Genomic DNA, 23,415 nt, shown 5'->3' with positions numbered 1-23,415 from the left:
GCGGAAGAGAGCGGCTGGAGGCAGAGGCTGAACATTCCTGTGGGCCCCGACTTGGCCAGAGGGTCCCCGGCCGCGAGCTAGGGGCTGACGGCAGAGACGGCGTACGTGCCCGGCGTGAGTGCGTGGCGGCGGCGCGTGCGCGAAGCGAGGGGGTGGTGTGGCCGGGTCCACGTTCGTCCCTGCCGCCTGACCCCCGCGGCTCAGCGCCCCGAGGCTCCATGACCCGAGATACCCGGGATTCCGCGCCCCGCCCCGAGCGGCCGGTCCAGTTCTCCTGTCCCTCAGTCCCCTCAGCCTCGGCCGGCGGCCACGCATTGCCATGGTGACTGTGGGCAACTACTGTGAGGCCGAAGGACCCGCGGGTCCGGTCTGGGCGAAGGGTGGCCTCAGCCCCTGCTTCTTCTTCACGCTTGTACCCTCGACGCTGATGGGCCTGGGGGCTCTGGCCTTGGTGCCGGCTCTTCCCTGCAAACGTCCGGAGCGGCCAGGTGGCGCTGACGCGGTGTCTTGGGCGGCCGGCCCTCGCGTAGCTCCCTACGTGCTGCAGCTGCTTCTGGCCACACTTCAGGTGGCGCTGCCCCTAGCCGGCCTGGTTGGCCGGGTGGGCGCTGCCCAGGGTGCCCCACTGCCAGGCTACCTATTGCTGGCGTCTTTATTGGGGACTGTGGCCAGCGCCTGTGGCCTGGGGCTGCTCGTGGTGGAACGGAGCCAGGCACGGCAGAAGCTAGCAATGGGCGTCTGGATCAAGTTCACGCACAGCCCGGGTCTCCTGCTCCTCTGGACTGTGGCTTTTGCAGCCGAGAACTTGGCCCTAGTGTCTTGGAACAGCCCACAATGGTGGTGGGCAAGGGCGAACTTGAGCCAGCAGGTGAGTGACCTCGTCGGGGGAGGGGAAGCATGGGTAGCGGGTGCTGGGAAGATAGATGGCATGTCTGGTCACACTGGCTCCATGCTTTCGAATGCCTCTAAAAAAGGGAAGAAAGGAGGGGCCAGCGCTGCTGGGAGCTGATAGCCAGCTGGTGGGGAGTGGCTGTGCTGAGTCACTGTGGATTTTTTTAAAAGCCTATTAGATGCTGGGCCCCTGAGGAGGACCTGGGTGTGTGCCCTACCCCGGTCCCCAGATGTGTTATAAATAGCAACAATGGGATTCTGGCCCTCGTTGATAGTCTCCCCACATATGTTTAATTCTAGGTTCAGTTTAGCCTGTGGGTGCTGCGGTATGTGGTCTCTGGAGGGCTTTTTGTCCTGGGGCTCTGGGCCCCCGGACTTCGTCCCCAGTCATACACCTTGCGGGTCAATGAAGAGGATCAAGATGTAGACAGGAGCCAGGTACACCTCAGTTTCTGAAACTTAAAATCTATCTTAATTCCATTCTCTGTCATCATTTCTTCCCATCATAAAAACCCATTTCTTTCCTAAATCTCAGTTTGTGCCCTGTTAGCTTTACCCCATCAGGGATTGCTTGTTGGTCTGTTACCGTTACCTGGGAGCTGTAATCCCATACATTTTCCCTAGAGGCTTTCTGGCTAGTGAGCTTCATTTTGATTTCTGAGCTTCCCTCCCTTATGCGTTTCACCATCCTAGGTTCAGTCAACAGAAGGGCCACCACGGTCTACCTGGCAAGACCTTGGCAGGAAACTCCGCCTACTGAGTGGCTACCTGTGGCCTCGAGGGAGTCCAGCTCTGCAGTTTGTTGTGCTCATCTGCCTGGGGCTCATGGGGCTGGACCGGGGACTGAACGTGTTGGTCCCCATCTTCTACAGGGACATAGGTGAGGGGAGAAGGCTTGTCAGCTCAGCACTCTGGTCTTTCATTGGCCTGGTTGGTGCAGGGGACTAGCCTAGGGAAGTGGGACAGAGTTGGGAGCTGGGTGGTCAGAAAGAGGCTGTGGCTGATTCCTGGGGCGGTTTCTCCTGAAGAGGGTTCTAGGGTCCATAAGTGGGCTCGGACTCGTTTTCTCCATAGTGAACTTGCTGACCCAGAAGGCACCTTGGAGCTCCTTGGTCTGGACTGTCATCACCTATGTCTTCCTCAAGTTCCTCCAGGGGGGTGGCACTGGCAGTACAGGTATGAGGGACTCTGCTCTCACCTCGGTTGGTATTGGCCCCTCTCCCTTCTCCCACAGGCGTCCTTCCCCCAGGCCCCTTGGTGCTCTCAGACCTTTCACATTTTGCTGTTGGGATGACGTCCTTAGGCTTCTCAGCCCTACCAAGGCCTCCCCTGGCTTCCCCCAGGCTTCGTGAGCAACCTGCGCACGTTCCTATGGATCCGGGTGCAGCAGTTCACCTCGCGGCAGGTGGAGCTGCGCCTCTTCTCCCACCTGCACGAGCTCTCGCTGCGCTGGCACCTGGGGCGCCGCACGGGGGAGGTGCTGCGGATCGTGGACCGGGGCACATCCAGTGTCACGGGGCTGCTCAGGTGCCAAGCCAATGTAAAGGAAGTGTGGGAGGGCGGGTCTGGAGAAGCAGGGGTGGAGGGGCTGTCAGGAGAACAGACCCAGCTTGAGGAGCTGCTCCTCTGTCCTCTTTTTTTTTTAATTGTAAAATTAATGTACACGGGCTCTCGTAATAATTCAAATAAAGAAGACAGAGCAAATCTCTTTTGAATTCCGCTCACTTCTCCAGAGGTTCTCACTCCATTCAGTATGTTGAGTTCTGCTTTTTTTTGCATTTTTTTACATATACACATGCAGACTCACAGAACTAATGTGGTATCGTGGAGGTTTTTCCTAAAATGAATGGTGTCATGACGTAGATGTCATTCTCGGAATGGCCTTATTATCAAAATGTTAGGGAGATGTATTCTAACCCACACATGAAGATCTTCCTCATTCATTATAATTGATCCAGAGCATTCTATAATTTGGGCATCCTATGGTTTACTTCGCCATCTACCTCTTAAGGGGCATTTAGCTTGATTCCAGTCTGTTGCTGTTGAAAACAAAACACTACGCTGAAACCCCCTAGGGAGAGTTGCTGGCTCCGAGCCCTTAAACCTTTCTTCGTTGCTTGACTTTACCTCCTAGCTACCTGGTGTTCAACGTCATCCCCACGCTGGCCGACATCATCATTGGCATCGTCTACTTCAGCATGTTCTTCAATGCCTGGTTTGGCCTCATTGTGTTCCTGTGCATGAGTCTTTACCTCGGTGAGTGCTGCTTGGTGAAACCACCTCCCTGAACTATCCACGGACTCCCTTGGGCATGAGCCCTGCCCCCACTCAGGTGACCCAGCTTTGGGAGACTGTAGATCAGTGGACCCGCATAGCCTCCTGCTGCTCTCCAATATGACGGGTGAGCCTTCTCTGCTGAGGGAAGCTCAGCTCACCCTGGGTGGAGGGAGGGCTGGGGAAGGGCATCCTGGTCACATTAGGTGCCCGCTGTGGATGCGAGTCAAGGACGAACCTCATTTTTGTAATAGGATGCAGCTTGCGTTCATTTGTTCACCACAGCCGTTTTCACACAGGCTTTATGCAGCCTGCAATGAGGTCTTGGACACAGCCCCTTCCCTCAGGGAGCTTAAGACTCCCTCCCCTTTGGAATCTGGATCCCTGGGCTGTAGCACAGGGTTAGCGCGCATGTGACCGGCAGCAGGCATGCACATGGTCTCCGCTGCTGGGAGTGATGTCTTGCTCTCTTCTTCTCCATCTCCCTCCTCCTGTCACTCTCTAGCCCTGACCATTGTGGTCACTGAGTGGAGAACGAAGTTTCGACGTGCTATGAACACACAGGAGAATGCTACCCGGGCACGGGCTGTGGACTCTTTGCTAAACTTTGAGACGGTAACAGAGGCCTTGGTGTCAGTGTTGTGAGGCTCGGAGATGTGGAAGAGTGTGCCTGGGACCATTGGGGCTGATAAGCAGCTGGGGGGTGCGAGGTGTGCTGTTTACAATTAGGGAGGAGGGATGGGGAATTGAGCTGAAAGCTGTGGCCGTGTGGAACAGCGGTGGTTTGAATTCATCAGGTGAAGTATTACAATGCGGAGAGTTATGAAGTGGAACGCTATCGCAAGGCCATCATCAAATATCAGGTGAGGATGCTAGTTTGAGGCCTACTGAGAGCAACAGCCTGGCCTTGTGGAATTGCCAGGACAGAGAGGAGTAAAATTTGGGCTGTGAGGTTGAAGGTGCCCAGGGCCAGGTTGGGATTTGGTGACTGTCAGCATGTATGTGATATTCCTTCCTCTCATGTCATGGCCCCAGGGTTTGGAGTGGAAGTCAAGTGCTTCACTGGTTTTGCTAAATCAGACCCAGAACCTGGTGATTGGACTTGGGCTCCTCTCTGGCTCCCTGCTCTGTGCATATTTTGTCAGTGAGCAGAAGCTACAGGTGAGGGAATTGTGCTGGGCCTGGGGATGAGGGGACCGGGGTCTTTGTTTAGGCCACCAGGTTCCTGGGTGGGAAGCAGGCAGGGTGATAGCCACTGGGCAGGGTGAGAGCCCGCAGGCCTCCTGTGACTCCTCTTCCCTTGATGTCCACAGGTTGGGGACTTTGTGCTGTTTGGCACTTACATCATCCAGCTGTACATGCCCCTCAACTGGTTTGGCACCTACTACAGGTAACCTGACCCTGGCCCTCACCTGTTCAGGGTGCACTGTTATTTCTCCAGCTCCTCAGAGGAGTTCCAGCCAGCATTCTTCTTGCAGGATGATCCAGACCAACTTTATTGACATGGAGAACATGTTTGACCTGCTAAAAGAGGAGACAGAAGTGAGTGAGGAGACAGGAGCCGGGTTTGTGGGGAGCGGGAGCCTGCGTGGCGTTCTTTGTGTCTGGAGAATACCAGGCCTGTAATGGCACACATTGGTGGCACTCTTCCAGGTGAAGGACCTTCCTGGAGCAGGGCCCCTTCACTTTCAGAGGGGCCAGATTGAGTTTGAGAATGTACACTTCAGCTACACCGATGGGTGAGCCCCTCCCCTTTCACTGTCCCCCAGCCCCCTTTTCCAGTGTCCATTTACACACTGCCTTCCTGCCCCTCCTCCCTGCTTCTCAGCCCCCCGCTACCTGGGAAGAGAGCCTGAGTAAGAGAGGGGCAGGGCCCAGTAGTGGCTCTAGTGTCGGAGGGGCTCCTGGCAGTGCAGCAGGCCTGCTGAGCATGCCCATCCTTCTTTGCAGGCGGGAGACCCTGCAGGATGTGTCCTTCACTGTGATGCCTGGACAGACACTGGCCCTGGTAAGAGGAGACCCAGCCAGTTGGCCCAGACTCCTTGAGCTTCCCTTATTCTAGTGCCCATGGTAGCTTGGGACCAAGGCTGTGGAGTTAGCCCTGTCATGCCAGGTTACTGGAGTGACTGTAGCAGCCTCCATGGACATTGGTGGCCTCTTGGAGAGAAAGATTTAAAAGCCAATGGGCCTTAGAATGTTTTCCCTCTGTTTCTTATGCAACAGGTGGGCCCATCAGGAGCAGGGAAGAGCACAATTTTGCGCCTGCTATTTCGCTTCTATGACATCAGCTCTGGCTGCATCCGAATAGATGGGCAGAACATTTCACAGGTAAGGATGCTTGGGAGAAGCCTGTAATTTAGAGGCCTGTGTGTGAAAGAATGGCAGGTGCTGGGCATCCAGGGAGTGGTGGAGGAGCTGTCACCCCTGCAGAAAGTTGGGCCAGGAGACCTCAGCCTTTCTAGCAGTAGACAACCTGCATAAGGAAAGTAGTCATGAGAATGAGTGGTATGGTGCTGTATGAGGCACAAAGATCTGCAGCAACCCAGGGAAGCAGGGAGAGAAAGTGTATTTTCTCTTTATCGATGGGGAAACAGACTCAGAGAGGTTAAGTGATTTGCCTGCACAGCTAGGGTTTAGGAAGGTGGAGGCAGGATTCTCACGCAGGGCCTCTCGTCCTATATGCTTCCCACCATCCCATCCTACCTTCCAGGCCTGGGTGGGTCTCAGAGGCCAGAGCATATGGTCTTTTGGCCCCAGGTGACCCAGGTCTCTCTCCGGTCTCGCATTGGAGTCGTGCCCCAGGACACTGTCCTCTTCAATGACACCATTGCCAACAATATCCGCTACGGCCGCATCACGGCTGGGAACGATGAGGTGAAGGCTGCGGCTCAGGCTGCAGGCATCCATGACACCATTATGGCTTTCCCTGAAGGTGAGCCTCCCCTGCAGAGTCCCCCTCCTGCCCAGTTCAGTCCCGTTACTCCCTCTGACCTCGGTTCCACCTCTTCCTTGCCCACCTGGTCACAGAAAACAAGTTAATTACTGTGACTTGAGGGAAGTGGGCAATTTCCACAGGGTACGATACGCAGGTGGGTGAGCGGGGACTGAAGCTAAGCGGTGGGGAGAAGCAGCGTGTCGCCATCGCTCGCACCATTCTCAAGGCTCCAGACATCATTCTGCTGGACGAGGTGAGGGCCGCGAGTGCCTTCTCCCCTCCTTCCTCCCCGACCTGTGCCCCAGCCATTCCTGCTGGGCACCGTCTCCATCTAGGAGAGCTAGCACAAATCCATGTTTCACAGAAACACCTTGCAGTTTTCAAGCGCAAAACAGGTTTTTGATTCCTGAGGCTTTGGCCAGCAGCTCGCATCCTCCTCCCACTGGGGATTTGGGTGGCCGGGGCAGTTTTACCCAGTCCCTCTCTGTAGGCAACATCTGCGCTGGATACATCTAATGAGAGGGCCATCCAGGCTTCTCTGGCCAAAGTCTGCGCCAACCGCACCACCATCGTGGTGGCACACAGGTACGGGACGGGCAGCAGGCAGCGGGGCCCGCACTGATGGTGTGGTAGGTGACTGATCTCTGACCTCTCAGGCTCTCCACTGTGGTTAGTGCTGACCAGATCCTCGTCGTCAAGGATGGCTGCATTGTGGAGCGAGGACGGTAAGGGACACAGCAGGATGAATAGGGAAGGGCCTCTGAATTGAGGGCCCCAGGAAAAGGTTGTGGAATCGCAGGGCTTTCTGGAAGGATCTCCCTTGCCAGTTCCCTGTCATCTCATAGACTAGTGGCGAGGACTCTTGGGGTAAAACTGATAGTTGGTTGGGACTTATGTTTTTCTCCTTGGCCCAGGCACGAGGCTCTGTTGTCCCGTGGCGGGGTGTATGCTGACATGTGGCAGCTGCAGCAGCAGGGACAGGAAGTCTCTGAAGACACCAAGCCCCAGACTAAGGCCTGGTGACAAAAGTATGCTTCCCTCCCAAAGCATAACCGAGGGAAATAACACTGTACCCCTCTTCCCTGCCATATTTCATCCTGGTCTTGGTGCTAGCTATAGTGAAGGAAAGGGGCCTTTCGAAAAAGCACTTTTGGGGGAAATAAAAGTGGACTGAGCTGGGATCACTGTTACTTTCTGGTGTGGGGGATTGCAACGGGCCTCCACCCTCACGCTGCTTCTCCCCACCGCTTAGCTGATCAGGTGAGCATTCTTGACAGGACTCTTCTGTTTTTGGTTGGAGAGGAGAAAGAAACACACCACTTTGGTGTCTTACTGACTGCCAAGATTCTTTATTCTTTCTAGCCCCCCCTCCTAGCCCCCTACACGTGGGGGGAGCCCCAGTACACGGGGGATATCAAGATGCAGGGGGCCATGTGGGGTCTGGCCAGGGCCCAGCCAGGGAACAGTTCAGAGCTGTTCTCTCCCATGCAGCTGGAGAGGCCAGCAGAGCCATCTGTAGGCTCAGCTCCACAAGCTGTTTCTCCTGATGCTCCCTGCAGGCGGCCTCCACGTCACTCCTCCTCATCTTCACTCTAGGCTGCTCCGGGCCTCCTCTCCCTGTGGACCCTAGAGATGCGAGGGCCACAGTCCTCCTCAGCTGAGCCTCCCTCCCCAAGCCCAAGGCCCTAGCACAGGTTGCAGTTGGACGGCTTCAAGCTGCGGCTCTGAGCCTGGAGCAAGGGGAGGGGAAGGAGAGGAAGACAGGGTTCGACGTCAAGGAAATGAGGGGGACAGTCCTCACTGCAGAGCTCAGCGTGGGCTGGAGTCATATTGAAAACACAAGGATAACCACCATCCCCAAACTCTACTACTTGGAAGAGCACCCCCCAACCCCCGTAAACTCCTTACTTGCTCCCAGCGCAGGGCCTGTGTCTGCCCCGTCCTCATACCTGCCGCTGTCGGTATTCTGCCTCGCTGGCTGATAGTGCTTGTGCTAAAGCTAAGTCTTCTTCCTCCTGAGAACTGGGAGGGAGGAACAGCTTAAGCTGGATGACAGTATCTAAAATCTCAGAGCATCTCATCTGTTAGGCATCACTGTGCTGAACACTTGTGAATATTATCTCAATTTTCATAGGTAGGGTTCTATAAGGTATTAGTACTGTCCCCATTTTATAGAGGGCATTAAGACTAATGGGTTAAAGAACTTGTCAAAGGTCACATACTATAGTTCAAAAGCTTAATTGTGAGCCCAAGTTCCTAACAGTTACCCTGCATTGGATGAGAGTGGTCCCACCTACCTCCCTCCAAACTGAGCCCTTGCCCACGTCCCACCCTCTTTCACCAGAGAGAAGGTACCTTGGGACCTGGGGTTTGGTCTCTGCCAGGGACAGTTCCAGGGCTCGTTGCAGAGCCTCATCCTCACTCTGCAAAAGGAAAAATAAGACCAGCTGCCTTGGACTTTACTCTCTGTTGGGTTTGCTTCTGTCCATCTGACCCCTGCCCAACTCACCAAGCCATTTTGCAAAGCAATCACTGGAGAGGCTGTCCGGGATGGAGACTGAGCTGTGGCTCTGTGGCAGACATTCAAGAGGCTGAGGTCAGAGATGTGAAGGGAAAAAAGGAAGAGGAGAAACAGGCAGGCCTACCTGCTGGCAGAGGTAGATGAAGGCAAGGTCTGGTTTGGGCTGGGGATGGTCTTTGTAGAAGAAGCTAGGCCTTGTGCTCTGGAGATGGCAGCCAGTCTGTAGGGAAGAGACACTCTTGGCATGCCTCCAGGCACGGTCAGCTTGCATGTTCCTCCCTGGCCTGACCAAGGAAGTCTGGAGGGGAACTCCTCCACAAGGTCTGGAAAACATGCACTTCAAAGGAAATAAAAAGACTCCCTAGCCAAAGGGGACAGGTTGACGCTTCCCAACTATAATGACAGAGGTTGAGTCGGTTTCAGAAGGATGGGATGGTCCCAAAGGCAAGCAGAGGACTTGGTTGCAATTACCCTGCCCTACTTGTGGGGTGCCCCTCCCCAGAGCAATCATGGTCCAGTGGGTGACGGTGCTTGATGCAGAAGTTTCGGCCACAGTGGTCGCAGGTCAGTTTCATCATTTCCCGCTGCCGGCAGCCAGAGCGTTCACACTTATTGGTGAAGATCTGAGGTGGAGTAGGGAGGATTGTCTCTGCTGAGACTCTGATCCCCCTTCAACCTCATCCTAACAGTTGTACAGACTTCCAGGCAACTGTAGTCCCAGGTGACCACGGTGAACCCCTCCAACGCTTACCTTACGCTTTTGCTGAGCTGGATCAGAGCGGCAGTCTCCGTCAATGTGTTCCCCAACAGCACGGTCAGGGGGCTCCCCTCTGGCCACAGGAACAGGCACATTACAGAGTGGGCATACAGGTACCTGGATATCCTACAGTCAGGGAGCAGGGGTCGGTCTGTGGCCTACTCCCAAACCAGCCAAATCTCTGGTCCTGAAAGAACCTGGACATGACCCCCCATAAACGCAAAAGGAAACAATGTTCCCAGCACTGAGTCTCAGAAAGACAGTAAAAGAGAGGAAATGGGAGGCAGAGGGGTTCCAGAGATTCTGCATGCCATCCTCCATCCGCCCCCTTTCACCCGCAGACCGCCCCCTCACCTTTTGGTAAGCAGATCCACAGTGATGCTGGGCGTAGGCCACGTGGTCTGCGCAAAAGATGCCCGAGCAGGCGTCGCACTTGAGCGGCAGAAAATCTGCAGGAAGTGGGTTGGACTGCAGGTCCAGGGGGACCTCGACCTCCTTCCCGCTCACTCAAGCCTTCCGCTCAGGGGAACGAAAACGCCGCAGTACTCGCAGTGAACTGCACCCCTGACCTAGTCCACTATCTCTTAAGCCACGCCCCAACCTCGAGCCCCGCCTCCCTCGGGCACTTCCAGCCCGGGAGCCCACCCTTCCCGCCACTTGCAGTTCCAAGCCCGTCTCCGCCCGGCCCCGCCTCCCGCCTGCTCCGCCCCTCACCCCCTCACCCAACCGCTGACAGCTCGGCTCCGAACAGTGAGCCCCAAGGTCCGGAAACTCCATCGCCGGGCCGGACGGGGCCTGCTGGTAGAGGAAGCGATGCTGAGCTCCTCTAGAGTTCCCGCTCCGGGTCCAAACCGCGACCCCGCACTCTGGGGGGACTCGCTGTCCCGCCCCTTCCTCCCCACTGCCCAGCCCGGGTTACCGGAGCGTCAGCGCCTCCAGGCCCGCAGCTCCCACTCCTCCCCTGGCGCGCGCGGGCGCGCTGACGTCGTCGCGCAGGGCGGGCACGTCCAGCGCAGTCCCCGGGGGGCGGGGGAGCGTCCCGGAAGAGCCGATCCCCCCCGCCCAGTCCTGTTGCGTTAGGCTGGAAGCTGGATGGTTTCTCTTGGGCGCGGACCTACCTCCACGAAGGGCGAAAGGGCAGGCGAAGGCAAGGACCGATGACATCTTGGAGGGCTGGGGTGGTTTGGGGTCTTTCACAATTGGGTCCTTCGTCCGCTTTTCACTCTACACTCTCCGACTAGCCGTTTCGTTCGCAGCCACTGCTGTACTTACTCTCCAGGAGCTGACAACTCCCTTGTTTCTGTGAAATACACATTTCTCTTCAGGGCTGTAGCTCCTCCAAGTTCAGCTTCGATGTTCTTTTGTAAGACTTTTCTGACCCTCCTCAGTTTGAGCTAAGCGCCTCTCTTGTGGTCTCCCTGGTTCTGTTTTAGCACTGTATCACCTTATTGTAATCAGCTGTTCCCTCACTCCCCTGCCTACCCCTGCCCCACATAAATATACTGGTAAGTCAGGGACCACGTCTGCCTTGCTTTGTGTTAGGTAGGCCCCAGCACCCAGCTCAGTGCCTGTGGTTTTCAGACTTCAGTGTGAATCCAAATCACCTACAAGAGCTGCTTTAAAATGCAGATTCCTGAGCCCCCAGGGCTTCTGATTTAGTAGGAAGTGTAGGAGAGAATTCTGACAGATTATCCATGTACTACACTTTGAAAAACACATGCCTAGAATATGCTGAATGCTTATTGAATATTTCTTGAATGAAGCTAGAGAGTCACTGGATTGACATCCTGCTTTACCTTAGGGAGCCCCAGGTTGAGACCTTCTGTTTCAGCACATTTTGTTTCTCACATGCCTCTCTGGCCCCTCATGCGTGGGCTTGGTTGCACTCTTATTTTCCCAAAAGTTTGGGCATGGGGACAATTAAACAGGTGAAATAAACTTAGAGTTGAACAGTGTCCTCCAAAATGGAGACAGAACCGGGCTACAGCTGGAAATGAGGAGCCAGCCTTCTTCTCTTCTCCCTCTCTCTCTCCAACTTTTGGCTCTGTTTCCCTGTGTCTGCTTCTTACATCCTTACAGCTCTAAGGCTGGTGAAAATTAAAACCATTTTTTCCTGGTTCCTCAAGCAGAAGGGGCCTAATTTCAGCTCTGACTGGGCCTGATTGCCTTGACTTGGATTTTCTGCCAAGTCCTGACCTGTGGCCCAGGGGCCAGGGTATGTGTTGTTCTGATGGGCCAGGCCTGAGTCTCATGTTTGGGGGAAGTGAGTCAGCTTCACCTAGAGTGAAAATCACCAAGCTGGCTTGGACAGTCCTTCCAGAAAACCCAAGAGAGTCCATTCAATTCCTTCATTCAACATACTGAGTGTCCTCCCATGTGCCTGTCACGGGATAATACATGCATAGACTAGGATCTACCCGGTAATACGGCAGTGCATTTCAGGTACACCCATTCTGGAGTTGACAAGTGTTATTCAAGCCAAAACTTGAAGGGTGAGTAGATGTTGGCTAGGTGAAGGCCAAGGGAGAAAGGAGTGGGATGGAAGGAGATGGTATTCCAGACAGAGGAAACAGCAAGGACAAAAACCTGGAGATAAGAGGGAACAAGATCCTTTAGATGAGCTTTTTAATAGCTTATAGCATCGGGATCTTAGAGTGTAAGAGACAGCTTAGCAGAAGATAAAGCTGAAGAGTTAGCTGGGGTCAAATCTCAGGTCATGGAAGCCACGTTAGTGTTGAGAATTTTAACATGAACATAATAGGAAACTGTAGATAGCTTTAAGTAGAAGAGTAACATGATCCAATTTGTATTTTGGGAAAGTCACTCTGGCTTCAGAGTGGGGTACAGATTGGAAGAAGGGAGACTAGGTAGAAGGCTGTTGCTATAGTAGAGACAAGAGATGATGGCGTGAACTAGGGATGATGCTTAGAATTAAAGCTCAGTATAGAGGTTAGATATGAGATAGAAATTTTAAAATAAGTAACTTTCCAATATATCACTGAAAGAATAAAATGGTAAAAAGAAAGAAAGAAATTCTGTTCCCAGAGCAACCATAAAGCACACAGAACAAATTTTTTTTTTTTTTTGCACATGCCATGCGGCTTGTGGGATCTTAGTTCCCCAACCAGGGATTGAACCTGGGCCCTCAGCAGTGAGAGCACTGAGTCCTAACCACTGGACCACCAGGAAATTCCCTCAGAGAAAAAATTATGACTTTATCTGTGGGAAACACCATGACCTACCTCTATGCAGAAGTTCAGCCCAACATTCAGTGAGTGTATGGAACACCTTTGGCCAATCTTGCAGGGAAATTTTGTCAGCTCCTTCCCTCAACCCATCCTCACACCCTGGGGTAGGCCCTGGGCAGCCATGTTTCTGCCAAAGATGATTGGTCTGGGAGTGGTCATCTGACCCACATTGGGTAACTAAGTTTGTGTTTCCCAGAAGCATAACCTGAGACAAGGATTTCGGTGCAGATAATTCATGTAGGAGGTAGTCCTAGCCAGAGTAATAGAGCAGGAAGGAGGGAGACAGGGAAGGAAGGAAAACAAAGTGTATTATTGAACTGGTTACTACTGTGGTTCCCAATTCCACTGGGAGCCCTAGGAGGAAGCATGTAAAATACACCTCAGAATCGTCCTTCTAAAGGACAGAAGGCTGGGCTGACTCCTGTCTTCTGTAAGTTGGGGGTTTCTCCTGGGAGTGATAAGTCCCCCATGTCCACCTTGCACAGCCAACCCGTACCTGTGTGCAAGCTGATTGAGCTACGAGGGGCTTTGGGAAAAGCCCTGAGGCAGAAATACTGAAGCTGGCTCAGCTTGGAGGTGGGAAGGCATCTGGGCTCATAGGAGCTGTCCACAGCGACAGCTGAAGTCCAAGATGTGCCAAGCAGATGAGGCACAGGGCACCAGGAGCATCTGCTATATTTGGCCAATCAGATTCTTTCCTGGGAATTTGGAATCGAGGCCAAAAAAATCAGTGTTCATTGGATCTGTAACATACAAGCTACGGGCTTGCCATCTGCCATACTACCATACTGTCATACTGACAGGGACAGGAAGAGATTGTTATCGGCAATACTATGACTGATGGGACACAGCCCCATAAAAAGAGATTGATTTTGTAGCTTACACACATGGGTTTAAATCATATCATTACCTCTTTTGCCTCCTCCCAAAGTCTACACCCCCCAACAAAACTGTGGCTAACTGCCTTTATTTCATTAGTTTCACTTTGTCCTTTTTAAGATAGTTATAAGTTATCCCATTAGATTCACTATATTTCCCAAGGCTTTGTCAGACTCTCTTATCACACCCGAAGTCAGGCTGTTGACATGCAGGAGACTCTTCATCCGGGTATGCACCTAAGCGTCCTCTGCCATAGGGATTCAGCTTTTGACCTAAGCCCTTCAGAAAGGAGAGCTGTTGAAGAGCTTGCTATTTGTCAATTCCAAGACTCCATATCTGTGGAATCCAGCATCAGTTCTGTTAGATTTAAACATATGAAATTGCTAATAGTTGACTTTTTTTTTTTTAATTTACAAAAACAGCAATTTCATATGGTTTAATCTAAGCAGCACATGTCACAGGCAAGAACTGTTTTTCCTCTGACCTTCAATCTAATCCTCACCCTGCTGGGTTTTGGAGCCCGGATATGAAGACAAACAGGCACTGTCTGGGAGTATGGTTTAAAGTCCACACACCTTAAAATCGGATGTGTCAAATGTCTATGTACCTTAGCACTTCAACCTTGCACCATTTTCTACTAACAATGTATAAAGGAGAGGGTATTGGATAGGATATAGGTTAAACTGCCATAACAGTGACTCAGAAACTGGCATTAACAAGAAAGAAGTTTAATTTCTTGCTTATGTAATTATTCAGGGCTGGCTGGTATGATAGCACTTGTCGGGGACTTGGACACCTCCTATTTTGTTGCTTCACCATCATTAAGGTGTTGCCTTTGTCTACGTGGTACCAAATGAGTCCTTGTTCTAGGCAGCAGAATGAGGGAGAAGAAGGCATCCCCTCCACCCTCCACCCGCCCCACCCCCACCATTCAGTGACCTTGAATTTGCATACATCACTTCTGTGAACATTGTATAGACCAGCTATAATTGTATAAATCATTAACTTAGTCACATGATCATACCCAACTTCAGGGAAGCTGGGAAATGTAGTCTTTAGCTGGGTGGCTATGTGTCCAGATAAAATTTCAATTATTATGTCAGTGAAGGAGAACAGATATTTGGGGGACAACTAGTGTCACAAAAGGAAATAAAGGATGACTTTTATGGTATTTGGGCTGTCCTGAGCTTGAAGTAATGAAGCAGGTGGTGGGTCACTTAAAGGCACACAGCAGCCAGAATGGTGTAAGGCATGTCTCTTAGCTCGGGAGGTCGGAGGATGAGAAAAACAGGACGAAGCACCACCTGGTCGGTCTTCGATTGTAGCCCACTCTACCCAATAGCCATTCCCCAGCTCCCTCCTTGAGGACAAAACTCTGATTTTAATCATCTTTTTCCAAGTAGTTGTTTTTTGCATAGGTCCCTTTGCAGCTCCTAGGATGAGTCTTAAATGGTCTAAGTCAATGTTTTTCAAACTTTTTAACGATTACTCACAATAGGAAATACATTTTATAACCCAACACACACACACACACACACACACACACACACACACACACACACACATACATGCCTGACACCTGACTTTTTTTTTTTTCTTTTTTGCGGTACGCGAGCCTCTCACTGTTGTGGCCTCTCCCGTCGCGGAGCACAGGCTCCGGACGCGCAGGCTCAGCGACAATGGCTCACGGGCCCAGCCGCTCCGCGGCATGTGGGATCTTCCACGAACCCGCATCCCCTGCATCGGCAGGCGGACTCTCAACCACTTCGCCACCAGGGAAGCCCTATTTTTTTAAAATTAATTTATCTATTATTTATTTTTGGCTGTGTTGGGTCTTTGTTGCTGGGCTCAGGCTTTCTTTAGTTGTGGCAAGCAGGGCTACCCTTCCTTGCAGTGCGTGGGCTTCTCATTGAGGTGGCTTCTCTTGTTGCGGAGCACGGGCTCTAGGCGCACGGGCTTCAGTAGTTGTGGCTCGCGGGCTCTAGAGCACAGGCTCAGTAGTTGTGGCGCACGGGCTTAGTTGCTCCGCAGCATGTGGGATCTTCATGGACCAGGGCTTGAACCTGTGTACCCTACATTGGCAGGCGGATTCTTAACCTCTGCGCCACCAGGGAATTGACCTTATTTTTTTTTAAATAAATTTATTGTTTGTTTATTTATTTATTTATTTATGCCTGCATTGGGTCTTCGTTGCTGCACGCAGGCTTTCTCTAGGTGTGGTGAGCAGGGGCTACTCTTTGTTGTGGTGCGCAGCTTCTCATTGCGGTGGCTTCTCTTGTTGCAGAGCACGGGCTCTAGGCACACAGGCTTCAGTAGTTGTAGCACGCAGGCTCAGTAGTTGTGGCTCGTGTGCTCTAGAGCGCAGGCTCAGTAGTTGTGGTGCACGGGCTTAGTTGCTCCGCGGCATGTGGGATCTTCCCGGACCAGGGCTTGAACCCGTGTCCCCTGCATTGGCAGGCGGATTCTTAACCACTGCGCCACCAGGGAAGCCCAACCTTATTATTTTTGATACACTTTGATATTCTATTATATTTCATTTTTTTTAAATGCTGGTTGCCATACACTACATTGATTTCCATCCACCATCGCATTAAGGGGATACAACCTTCAGTTTGGGAAAAAACCCAAATTCTCTAAGCCAACAAAACTTCCCCTTTGTTGAGGCATGTAAAACAACTTGTATCTGAAAGAAAAATTTATCCCAAACTTTAAAGAAGACAAAAATGGGGAATTCTCTGGCGGTCCAGTGGTCAGGACTCTGGACTTTCATTGCCGAGGGCCCAAACTAAGATCCCACAAGCCACGTGGCCAAAAAAATAAATAAATAAATAAGTTAGAACTAAAAAGATAAAGACTTTTAAAAAATAAAAAAGACAAAAAATGATGATCATTCTTTTTTTAATATAATACTAGAGTTTTCCTAAGAATCCAACTTGACCTTCATCTGATACTCCTGGGAATATAACTGTTGTCACAGTATATTTGATTAACGATCCACTACTGATAAAAGCACAGAGGTTACAGTTCTGTAACATTAACCTGTAGAAATTGATAAGGTGTTTTTCTTGTATAGCCTTGAAGAAACATTAACCTAAAAGTTATTTTTAATTTATTTATTTTTGCAGTACGCGGGCCTCTCACTGTTGTGGCCTCTCCCGTTGCGGAGCACAGGCTCCGGACGCGCAGGCTTACCGGTCATGGCTCACGGGCCCAGCCGCTCCGCGGCATGTGGGATCTTCCCGGACCGGGGCACGAACCCGTGTCCCCTGCATCGGCAGGCGGACTCTCAACCACTGCGCCACCAGGGAAGCCCTAAAAGTTGTTATTTTTTAGCCCTGTGAAATGTTAATCAGTTTAGTAGTAATTTTTTTCATTCTGATATGTATACATTTTTTTCCTGAAAACACTCAGAGAACCAATTTTTTGTATTCTTTATCAGTTCCCTCATGAATGATTTATATGTGCATATAGTCTATTTGGATGAAAATTTATAATATTTCTGCTCTGGACATTACCTGTGACATCTAGCACTCAGGCAGCTGTTTTGTGACCATGAGTGGAGCCAAGCAGAGCCAACATGCTGAAGATGGCAGAGAAGAAAGATGGAAAAGATCCAGGGTCACTGATAAATTAACCAACCCGGGGATACCACATCTGGCTTCTTGTTATGTAAGAGAGGAAATGTCCTTGTTAGCAACGTTTCCTACATTTTGCAACCCAAAGCTTCCTTTGTGATACACCTGTTGTGGCAGCTCACCTTAATAAAAGTGAACATTTGATTCACCCAGATGGAACTTTTTGCTGGTGTATCATCAACATATGATGGTGGCTCTGGTGGTAGCAGTGGAATGATCACTGAGTTTCCCAATCAACTTTAGAGATCCTCCCCTCACAGCTCTGCAAAGACTCCTGATACAGTGATATTATATTCTGCACATTAATATTCTGTAAACTTGTTTTTATCTTTATTTTTGTTTACTTGCTTTTAATTTTAAATTACTTCCAGGGCTTTATAAATCCTTTTGTTTTAATATATAGCTGTCTGATTTTAAATATTTTTTTCATGTTAAAGTATAATCATTTCATTTTAAGAATTTTATTTATTCATTTTTTTCCTCTCTACATTCATGGCTTTAGAGTGGTAGGCTTCCAGTTTTTTGGAACCTTGTGTGGAACAGACTAAACAAAGAGAAACACTGCCTCTTTCCCTGCTCCCACTCCACAAATGCTCAGATAACCAAAAGCTTAGAGAACCCTAAAAATATAATCTTGGAAGTTCTTTCTTGAGCATAAGCCAGAATGTTTTAACTGTCAGAGACCCCAAAGGCCACAAGAGAGAATGAAGCCCTCACAGTTTCCCTTGTCTCAGGCAAAACTTTTCCTGACTGGTAGGTTATAGTCCTGACTGGTAGGTTATAGTCCAGATTAACCTACCTATAGGTAGGTTAAGTCCATGCTAATCAGCAGCCTAGGAGCTTCCCAAGATTTAAAAGGATGGTGAATAGACCAAAGCCACTACCTCCTGCTACATAGTGTGGACGTAGGTTCCTTGCTTCCGAATAAGGGAATAAAGGAGAACATTGAGAGAAATCCAGTAACACTTTCCACGTTGAACACGCTGTGTCAGAAGATATCAACTAGCAGTTGAGCCTTGCTTAAGTCTCTTTGACTGTAGACCAACAGAGCACACGCAGACCTGCTAAGCAGCTTTGTGCTTCAGCTGTGGGAGCTGAGCTGCAGCCTCCCGCGGGAAAAGGAGAAATGGGCTCCTCTGCAAACCAGCAGGTGCAGTCATGGCCAGACACCTCTTATCTCAGCTTCAGCTGCTTTAAAGCAGACAAGGTCAACGTGAGGATGCCAGCAAGGATGTCTTGGGCCCAATTCTACTCAAATTTTAGTTTAATGGTATCTGTTTAGTTTCGTGGTTTTCCTCCTCCTCAAATGACTCTTAGAGAAACAGTGCATACTGAAAGGGAAAGGAAAACCATTTTGCTAACTGTCCTGTCCTACTATTACTCATCTCTTAGTTTATTTAATCCCCCATGAAAACCTTTTGAAGTGGATATTATGTATTCCCCTTTTGAAGATAAGAAGACTGAGATTGAGAGAGATGAAGTTACTTGCTTTTGGAGATGGGATCTGGACCCAGGTTTGTGCATTGCCTTAAGTCCCATGTTCTTTCATTATACAACATTGCCTCCCCCAAATCGACTCCATAACCTCCTCTGCAGCTGAAAAGAAGAATCTTAAGTGGTGGTTTTCTCAGAGTGTGGAAAATCCCAAATCTCTCCATGGGTTATCAATAATCAAACACCCTTTCAGAGCAAGGTACTATTTAAATATCTAAATATGACTATTTAAATAACCAGGTGTGGAAGCTCTTTGATTGGAACTGACTTCAGACCCCAGGAGAGACCAGCATGGCTCTGCCTTCATTGAGGTCTGCCTTGCTTTCTCAGGTACATGATATACAATCTTTGTGACAATATTCAGTCACTTGTCCTGAAGTGCCCTAGCTCTCCTGTGGATTAATTATAGACCTAGTTTAGGCGCATAGTTCAAATTCATATGATTTTATAGGTTACACAGTGATTTCACATGTATCTGATTCAACCCACTAAATATTGACCAAGTCTTATCAGATGTTATACTAGGCCCTGGACATAGAGGTGAATAACTTATGGCCTCTACCCCACAGTTGTTCAATGTCCAGAGGGGTAAGGGGATAGTGGGGGAGAGGGTGCTACTGGCATCTAATGGGTGGAGGCCAAGGATGATGCAGCTAAACATTTGACAATGAACAGGACAGCCCCTATCACCACCAAAAAATAATTATCTGGCTCAAGGGGCTTCCCTGGTGGCGCAGTGGCTAGGAATCCGCCTGCCAACACGGGACATGGACGGGTTCGAGCCCTGGTCCGGGAAGATCCCACATGCCGCAGAGCAACTAAGCCCGTGGGCCAAAACTACTGAGCCTGTGCTCTAGAGCCCGTGAGCCACAACTACTGAAGCCCACATACCACAACTACTGAAGCCTGCACACCTAGAGCCCGTGCTCCTCAACAAGAGAAGCCATGGCAATGAGAAGCCCTCACACTTTGGGCAAGCCATTTTACCTCACTAAGCCTCAGTTTCCTCATCTGTAAAAAGGGGAAGGGGTCCTACATCCAAGCACGATGGTGAAGATTACAAAAATGATACACGTAAAGCACTTAGACCTACGACTAACATATACTAAATAATCTAACATATGTGTATTGTTAGTTGTTTAACTGTGTATATTATTCATTATTACTAAATTTGTTCATTTTCCATGTGTTGATACATTGTCTTTATTTTTTATAATGGGTAGATTGCCAGTCCAAATTCTTGAATATAATTTCCAGATAAGCTTGGTGTCGTGGTTTTAAAATATGTCCACAAGAGAACTCCCTGGTGGTCTAGTGGTTAGAACTAGTGGTTTCACTGCCATGACCCGGGTTCAATTCCTGGTCAGGGAAGTAAGATCCACAAGCAGTGCAGCCAAAAAAAAAAGTCCACAATTTTTTTTCTACTTTTCCCTTAAAGAGCTTGGGCTGGACTCAGTGACTTGCTTCTAATGTATAGAACACATTGGAAGTGATGGAGTGTGACTTTTGACACTAGGTCATAAAAAGCACTATGGCTTTCTTCTTGCTCTCTTGGACCACTTGCTCTAGGGAAGGAAGCTGTCATGTCGTGATGACACTCAAGCAGCCATAGGAAGAGGTCAGTGTGAGGAGGAACTGAGGCCTCTTGTCAACAGCTATCTATCCATAAACACATACACCTCTGTACTCCATACACCGTACTCATATGAAGATTCTACGTGATATGTGGAAAAACAGCAGTACACTGAGGGAGAACTAGGAGAGCAGGTCTGCTATGGGGGGCGGGGTGGGTGATGTGGAACATCAGGGAAGGCTTCGAAAATGGAACGTGGTCTGAAGCACATCTTAAAAGACAAGTGAAATGTTTAGCAACCGGAGGGATGAGGGGTGTGGGTGTAGAGCAGGGGTGGAGGAGGGCAGTGCAGCTGAGCCAAGGAAAGACTCTGTCTGGGGTTGATGCTGTGGTGTAAAGAGCAAGACAGGGCAAGGGCAGATCTCAGAAGACTTCTTTTTTTTTTCATAAATTAATTGAAATTATTTTTTAAAATATTTATTTGGTTGCGTCGGGTATTCGTTGTGGCATGCGAACTCGTAGTTGCGGCATGCACGTGGGATCTAGTTCCCAGGCCAGGGATCAAAACTGGGCCCCCTGGGCTTCCCTGGTGGCGCAGTGGTTGAGAGTCCGCCTGCCGATGTAGGGTACACGGGTTCGTGCCCCGGTCCGGGAGGATCTGACATGTCGCGGAGCGGCTGGGCCCGTGAGCCATGGCCGCTGAGCCTGCGCGTCCGGAGCCTGTGCTCCGCAACGGGAGAGGCCACAACAGTGAGAGGCCCGCATACCGCAAAAAAAACAAAAAACAAAAAACTGGGCCCCCTGCATTGAGAGCGCAGTCTTACCCACTGAGCCACCAGGGAAGTCCCTCAGAAGGCTTGTTAACCATATCAGGGACCTTGAATGATACCTTGTAGGAGGAGAGCCTTGATTACTATTAAATAGCAGAAAGCTCATCCAATTTGTATTTTTAACTTATTTAGCTACTTTATTGGGCATAAATTTCGGTGGGGGTCAAGAGTGTGGGCAGGGAAACTGTTGCATTGGGCCAAGCGAGAGATGAGGAGGTTGTGAATCAGGGCTGTGAGGGGGCTGAATCAAGAAATAATTAGGACACCCAATTAGCAGCAACTCCACACCCAACTCTGGGTGTGGGATGAGAGAAAAGCAGGCCTTCTGAGTTGGTGGTGACGACAAGCATGATAGTAAATACAGAAAAAGCCTATCTGTGTAGGGGAGTAGTGGGATGGAATGCAGAGTGGAAAGAGCATGGGTTCAGTTTTTGTTATGTTGAGCAGAAGGTGCTCGTGGGACATTCAAGTGGAGATGCTTAGTCGGAAGTTCTGGGAAAGGAGCTAAGATTTAGAAGTCATCAGCATATGAGTGGAAACTGAATGGGTGAACAAGTGAAATTGCCCAGGCAGACTGCAAGGAAAAAGTGAGCCAGTGATAGACGCAGTGAAAAACCAACATTTAAGGGAGCAGGAGGAGGAAGTCCAAGAGACTTTAGTTGGACACAAAAAGCAAAACAACATGGTGATATACTGGCCTTGCATGATGGAAAATTCTTATACTCTGTCTTTGATCTTTGTACTTTTTTTTTTTTGGGGGGGGGGGTACGCGGGCCTCTCACTGTTGTGGTCTCTCCCATTGCGGAGCACAGGCTCCGGAAGCGCAGGCTCAGCGGCCATGGCTCACGGGCCCAGCCGCTCCGCGGCATGTGGGATCTTCCCAGACCGGGGCACGTGTCCCCTGGATCGGCAGGCGAACTCTCAACCACTGCGCCACCAGGGAAGCCCGATCTTTGTACTTTTAAAGATCACTTAAATCTGTTTTGCAAAATCTCTGACCAGAAAAACAAATTCTGCCTACACTCTTATTAATCAAACTCTTCTCAAAGATTTAATTTCTGCCCTCTGCAGTACTACAGATAACCCTGCAAAGTTTGACGGCAGCTAACGTGACTTACTTCAGCATTCCCTTCTTGGCTTGAACGTTGTTACTTCACAGTTCCCCACATGCTCCACGTGATGACATCTTCGGCCTTCATCTCTGGTGATCCTCTTGTGGCACTCTGCTATTTGCCAACTTGTCCACAAGCATAGCAAGCCATCCTCTGGAAGTAGTCTAACTTGTGCACAGTACACTCTAGGTATTGTTCTTTCCAGTAATGCAGCCTAAAGTTAAGTTTACGAGCAGCAACATTACACTATTAGCTGTTTGAATGTGTAGTTAACTGAAGTGCACTGCCCTCCCCCTGCAAACATAAACATGTAAGCAACCCTTTTTCCCCCAGCCTGTACTTCATTTTTTTCTTTAGCCTAACTGTAGGTTTCACATTTCTGCTCATTTTTCTTTCACTCATATGAAAAGCTTTCTTCTTGTCTCTTTCATCATGGGGCAGGAAACGGCCAGGACACCTGATAATAAAAACTTGTAGACAAACATATAGCAACCATCAGACCAAGGCAAGTGTCAAGAATGGACTCTCATGGAACTCCAAACATATGGTTAATGTTTTGACCCAACTACAGGCTTCTGGCTCTATCTTCAAGCTGCAAGTTTAACAAGGAAATAGTTTATGGGTGGGGCAGACGGCAGCCATTGTTTTTCTGATTAATTCTACTTTTCCTGAATTGCCTGTTTGATGATTATAACTGTTTTCTCATTCTCTTCAGAAATTTCTCGATGATTACAAGTTCTTATGCCTTCAGTGACAGACAGGGAGGGCCATTGAAACCCTGAGTCTTTCAGGCAAATGTAAAACAAATGGAAAAGAAAAATTTCTCACACACTTAAGAGAGATGCAGCACAGAAGTCAACCTCAAAAAGCCAGGTAGCATTGCCATATGGTGTCTCCAGCTGAAGGCCGAGGATGTGAACTCATAAAAAAGGCCATCTGCCCAGTTCTGGGCTTTCCTTTAACGTTGTTCTCCCCCAAAGAGCAAGGATTGTTAAGAGACCACTCTTTGTGAAGCTGAGATAGTATGCAGATTGGTGCTCTATCATTCCCACGCCCTGAGCATCTTCCCATTTGCGCCCTACTAATGGACAGGGGCTTCCTGTTCCAGGGTGATTGCTGGAGCCAAACTGCTTGGGTTTGGATTCTGGCTCCACCACGTACTAAGGCCGTGGCCTTGTGAAAGTCAACATCTGTAAAATGAAATAACAGTATCTATTATCTCAGGGTCATGAGGGAAAAACGAGTTAATATAAATCACCTAGAGGA

The 23,415-nt window shown here is 49.9% G+C and overlaps 2 protein-coding genes and 1 non-coding gene across 6 annotated transcripts; 1 reads left to right on the top strand and 2 right to left on the bottom strand.

Moving 5' to 3' along the window:
* The first annotated feature begins 157 nt into the window (after positions 1-157).
* ABCB6 (ATP binding cassette subfamily B member 6 (LAN blood group)) lies at positions 158-7,281 on the top strand. Of its 3 annotated transcripts, none has more exons than XM_065881142.1 (19): positions 158-868; positions 1,192-1,329; positions 1,585-1,771; positions 1,966-2,067; positions 2,235-2,418; positions 3,026-3,147; positions 3,671-3,780; positions 3,963-4,028; positions 4,201-4,326; positions 4,479-4,555; positions 4,644-4,707; positions 4,819-4,904; positions 5,116-5,173; positions 5,389-5,493; positions 5,923-6,097; positions 6,241-6,353; positions 6,591-6,685; positions 6,757-6,825; positions 7,015-7,281. In XM_065881142.1, exons 1-19 carry the CDS (start codon positions 320-322, stop codon positions 7,121-7,123), a joined length of 2,535 nt encoding a protein of 844 aa, XP_065737214.1. In that variant the 5' UTR covers positions 158-319; the 3' UTR covers positions 7,124-7,281. The 3 variants fall into 3 exon arrangements, with proteins under 3 accessions (XP_065737214.1, XP_065737216.1, XP_065737215.1); XM_065881144.1 differs by having other exon boundaries at positions 299-868; positions 1,192-1,339; positions 1,601-1,771; XM_065881143.1 differs by lacking the exon at positions 1,192-1,329 and having other exon boundaries at positions 320-868.
* Positions 7,282-7,425: 144 nt separating this feature from the next.
* On the bottom strand, positions 7,426-10,239 carry ZFAND2B (zinc finger AN1-type containing 2B). Of its 2 annotated transcripts, XM_065880526.1 has the most exons (9): positions 10,101-10,239; positions 9,733-9,827; positions 9,373-9,504; positions 9,093-9,244; positions 8,746-8,841; positions 8,610-8,670; positions 8,456-8,523; positions 8,050-8,122; positions 7,426-7,830 (listed from the first exon to the last, which is right to left on the bottom strand). In XM_065880526.1, exons 1-9 carry the CDS (start codon positions 10,153-10,155, stop codon positions 7,786-7,788), a joined length of 777 nt encoding a protein of 258 aa, XP_065736598.1. In that variant the 5' UTR covers positions 10,156-10,239; the 3' UTR covers positions 7,426-7,785. The 2 variants fall into 2 exon arrangements, with proteins under 2 accessions (XP_065736598.1, XP_065736599.1); XM_065880527.1 differs by lacking the exon at positions 9,373-9,504 and having other exon boundaries at positions 7,786-7,830; positions 10,101-10,155.
* A 2,255-nt stretch (positions 10,240-12,494) lies between these two features.
* Positions 12,495-12,567, bottom strand: TRNAE-CUC (transfer RNA glutamic acid (anticodon CUC)). The gene has a single exon. It is a non-coding gene; the product is annotated as a tRNA-Glu (tRNA).
* Between the last annotated feature and the right edge of the window lie 10,848 nt (positions 12,568-23,415).

Source organism: Phocoena phocoena, chromosome 7, assembly GCF_963924675.1.
Source record: "Phocoena phocoena chromosome 7, mPhoPho1.1, whole genome shotgun sequence".
In the NCBI taxonomy this organism is placed as follows: domain Eukaryota; kingdom Metazoa; phylum Chordata; class Mammalia; order Artiodactyla; family Phocoenidae; genus Phocoena; species Phocoena phocoena.
Note: the sequence above shows the minus strand (reverse complement) of the source record. Positions and strands in the feature narration are given on the sequence as shown.

Excerpts from the sequence above, each read along its gene's own strand:
- ZFAND2B (XM_065880526.1), bottom strand. The coding sequence starts at position 10,155 with ATGGAGTTTCCGGACCTTGGGGCTCACTGTTCGGAGCCGAGCTGTCAG. Across the intron at positions 9,828-10,100 it reads GCCGAGCTGTCAGCGGTTGG|ATTTTCTGCCGCTCAAGTGC; the intron begins GTGAGGGGGTGA and ends CACTTCCTGCAG. Across the intron at positions 8,842-9,092 it reads CACCCCACAAGTAGGGCAGG|ACTGGCTGCCATCTCCAGAG; the intron begins GTAATTGCAACC and ends TCTTCCCTACAG.
- ABCB6 (XM_065881142.1), top strand. The coding sequence starts at position 320 with ATGGTGACTGTGGGCAACTACTGTGAGGCCGAAGGACCCGCGGGTCCG. Across the intron at positions 3,781-3,962 it reads CTTTGCTAAACTTTGAGACG|GTGAAGTATTACAATGCGGA; the intron begins GTAACAGAGGCC and ends TGAATTCATCAG. Across the intron at positions 4,029-4,200 it reads AGGCCATCATCAAATATCAG|GGTTTGGAGTGGAAGTCAAG; the intron begins GTGAGGATGCTA and ends TCATGGCCCCAG.